Source organism: Myotis davidii, unplaced genomic scaffold (genome assembly GCF_000327345.1).
Source record: "Myotis davidii unplaced genomic scaffold, ASM32734v1 scaffold267, whole genome shotgun sequence".
NCBI classification, from domain to species: Eukaryota; Metazoa; Chordata; class Mammalia; order Chiroptera; family Vespertilionidae; genus Myotis; species Myotis davidii.
The window spans coordinates 777,616-781,395 of record NW_006297747.1 but is presented as its reverse complement, the minus strand read 5'-3'; the positions used below and the strand labels follow the sequence as shown (position 1 = coordinate 781,395).

The 3,780-nt window shown below is 44.3% G+C and overlaps 1 protein-coding gene across 1 annotated transcript in view; it reads right to left on the bottom strand.

The window, feature by feature from the left end:
- The window catches only part of TMPO (thymopoietin), an 18,086-nt gene that overhangs the window by 5,430 nt on the left and 8,876 nt on the right, over positions 1 to 3,780 (bottom strand). The window contains exon 3 of the mRNA XM_015570222.1: positions 1,381 to 1,507. Within this exon, the coding sequence (XP_015425708.1) occupies positions 1,381 to 1,507 (127 nt within the window). The remainder of the gene's footprint in view (positions 1 to 1,380; positions 1,508 to 3,780) is intronic.

Genomic DNA, 3,780 nt, shown 5'->3' with positions numbered 1-3,780 from the left:
GGGAGGGGAGGGGCTGCAGGACATGGGCCAGATGGCCCCGCCCCCAATTGGGGTGGGGGGGCAATCAGGGGTGGGACTGGTCAGGGGGAAGGGTGGGGAGGAGGGCTGGCTGTCCCACCCTTGATCAGGGTGGGAGAAGCTGATCAGGGGTGGGACCGGCTAGGGGGAGGGGCTGCAGGAGGTTGGCTGGACCCACCCCCTGATCAGGCCAGTTTGCTGGCCACAGTGGGCATCATAGCAACCGGTTGTTCTGGTCGCTGGCTTTTTATATCTATATCTATATCTATATCTAATACACATTTTCAACATCTCCCTTTTGAATTTTAAATAAATTTTAAAGGGGTATCAAATGTCTGCTGGTAATTATATTAATAGCAAATACTATCTACTTAGATACAGTTATTAAATAGAACAAAAGAAAGGCGCATTCAAAATCCTTGTTTGCTCCTACGCCTATAGGAGAAAACGAAACCACAAATCTCCAGTGTTCAAACTTTCACATAACTTATAAGATCAAAATATGTAGAACTTCCTCATCCTGAGGTTATATATTGCCAAGACCTTCTAAAATTAAGGCATACTCAGCCTTGCAAAAGTAACCAAATGATGGGAATTCAATGTATTTAGTTCCAAGTTTTCTCTTTTTAGTTTGTTCAGGATATCATTCTTTTTTTTTTTTTTTAATATATTTTATTGTTTACAGAAAGGAAGGGAGAGAGATAGTCAGAAACATCGACGAGAGAGAAACATCGATCAGCTTCCTCCTACACATCTCCTACTGGGGATGTGCCCGCAACCCAGGTACATGCCCTTGACCGGAATCGAACCTGGGACCCCCCAGTCCGCAAGCCGACGCTCTATCCACTGAGCCAAACCGGTTTCGGCAAGGATATCATTCTTGAATTCTAACCAAAGCAAGACTTTTTATGATTCTTCCATGTGTACATATTAAATTGGTTTTTCTCCCATTAAAAATAAAGAGAAAAAAGGGTCCTTTTAATAACTGAAATGGTAAGTATTGATTAACTTGAGTTATATTAACAAGTCAATTACTAAATTACTGATTTAAATGACTTTGGCCGGTCATGTTACCTCAGATTTTCCTCCACTAACATGTAAGACACATATTACCATGTGTCTCACCAGGTAATACGAGCACATATGAAACAATCTCGACACAGAGGTGAGGTAATCTTGGAGGCTGTCTAGTCCAATTCCCTCATTTTATTTCCCTCATTTATAGCTAAAAAAAAGTAAGGTCCTGGTCATAGAAATGATTGGCAGTGACCATTAAAACCCAAAATTAACTGCTAGGTAAGAAGGAAAAACAATTTGGGGTACTACTTCACAGAAAAGATTTTTGAAATTTTGTCAACTTACCCACAATAGGGCCAGGATTCACCCCATACTTCACAAGCTGATCCAGAAGATCTTCATTAGTGAGTTCAGTTACATCTAAGTCATCTTTATCTTCTAGTCTGGGTTTATCAGTTTTCTTTGTCGCTTTCTGTAAACAAAGTCCAGTTATCATTTCAATATGAATTTTAAAATGTCACTCTATGTACAATGTATAAATAATACTATGTACAATAAACATGGAAATTCACTTTCAAGTTGATTTATAGTTATATTAAGCCTCAGCTATTTGACTAAATTAAAAGTAACTCATTGTTTGGAGATATTTTTCTAAGTTTGGTTATAATTACACAAACCTAGAAGCTAATCAACTCAATTTTACAGACATTATTTTTTTTTTGATTGATTTCAGAGAGGAAGGAAGAGGGAGAGATAGAAACATCAATGAGAGAGAATCATTGATCAGCTGCCTCCTGCAGCCCCCCACCGGGGATCAAGCCCATAACCCGGGCATGTGCCCTTGACTGGAATCGAACCTTTAGCTCGCAGGCCGATGCTCTATCCACTGGGCAAAACCAGCTAGGGCCAAACTTTACTGTTAAAACAGTCAATGTGGGCTAACCTGTCTAAAGAGGAGGTGATGGCATGAAAAATTCAAACCAGTAAATGGACCGGATTTAAATATTTTCATCCAGATAACTGTAAATACAATTCACTACTGGCCTTTTAAAACATTTATAACATTTAAATGTTTAAGTTAATCTAGGAGTTTAAGACTTTACCATAAAAATGTATAAAAATGATTTCCTTTAAACAAGCACATCAGAATTTACAAAGCCTAAGTGAATATTCTTCTCATAATATAGTGACTTTAATAGCCAGTTTTTAACCCATGAAGGAAGTTAGGCACATCATTTCTGACAAAGCTTTTTTGCCATACTTAGTTCTATATGACCATTTCATTACGAATACAGTAGTCTGCCCTTATCCAAGGGATATATTCCAAGATCCCAGATCTATATGACCATCTCATTAAGAATTCAGAAGTCTGGCCCTGGCTGGTGTGGCTCAGTTGGTTGGGTGTCGTCCCATGCATTGAAAAGTTGCCAGTTCGAGTCCTGGTCAGGGTAAATGCCCAGGATGCAGGCTCAATGCCTGGTAGGGTGTGTGCAGGAGGCAGCTGAATGACACTCTCACATCGACGTTTCCCTCCCTCTCCCTTAAAAAAAAAAAAGAAAAGAAAAAAAGTCCGCCCTTATCCAGTGGGTGCCTGACACTGCACATAGCACTGAACCCTATACATACACCATATTTTCTCCATCCATCCATCCATCCATCCATCCAAAAGCCCAGCCACCAGAATGACGATGGAATGACTGGTCGCTATGATGCACACTGTGGTGGAGAACCAGCCCAATTGGGGCCCGGATCATCCCCACTCGGCCAGCTCAGCCCGATTGGCAGCCCCAACCCCAATAGGGGGCGGGGCTGGCTGGCCAACCACCTGTGGCCCCTCCGCCTACCGACCCGGCCTGATTGGCCCCCATTGGGATGGACTGGCCAGACCCCACCCGTGCACAAATTTGTTCACCAAGCCTCTAGTCCTATATAATAAAAGGGTAATATGCAAATCAACCAAACAGTGGAACAAATGGTCACTATGATGCACAGTGACCACCAGGGGGCAGACGCTCAATGCAGGAGCCGCTGCATTGGCAGCGGCAGCTCTCAGGTGATGCACCCCGGTACAAGAGGAGAGAGTCCGATTCCAGGGTGTGTCACCCAAGAACCGCCCTCTCGCAATCCAGGACCCCACAGGGGATGCCGGTTTTGGGCTGATCCCCACAGGACAGGCCAAGGGACCCCACCTGCCGGAGGGACCCGCTCACTCTGCAGACGCCCTTCAAGCTGAGGTGCCTCCCCAGGTGCAGCCAGCAGGGGAGGGACCTCAGGAGGTTGGCTCCAGGGCCTGTCCAGCCCTTCTCACCTAGACCTGCCCCACCCCGCCAGCCACCTTCTAATTAATTTCCTTTTAATGTGCATGAATCCGTGCACCAGGGCACTAGTACATATATACCTATGAAAAAGTTTAATTTATAAATTAGGCAAAGAGATTAGCAATAACTAAGAATAAAATAGAACAATTATAAGTACAGCATAATGAAAGTATATGAATATGGCCTCTTAAAATATCTTAGTGTATTATTATATGTACTAGAGGCCCGTTGCACAAAAATTTGTGCACTCGGGGGGAAGGAGGGTCCATCAGCCCGGCCTGTGCCCTCTCGCAATCTGGGACCCCTCAGGAGATAACGACCTGCTGGCTTAGGCCTGCTCCCAGGTGGCAGAGGGCAGGCCCAATCCCTAGGTGCAGCCCCTGGTTGGGCTCAGAGCAGGGCCGATTGGGGAGTTGGGGCACCTTCC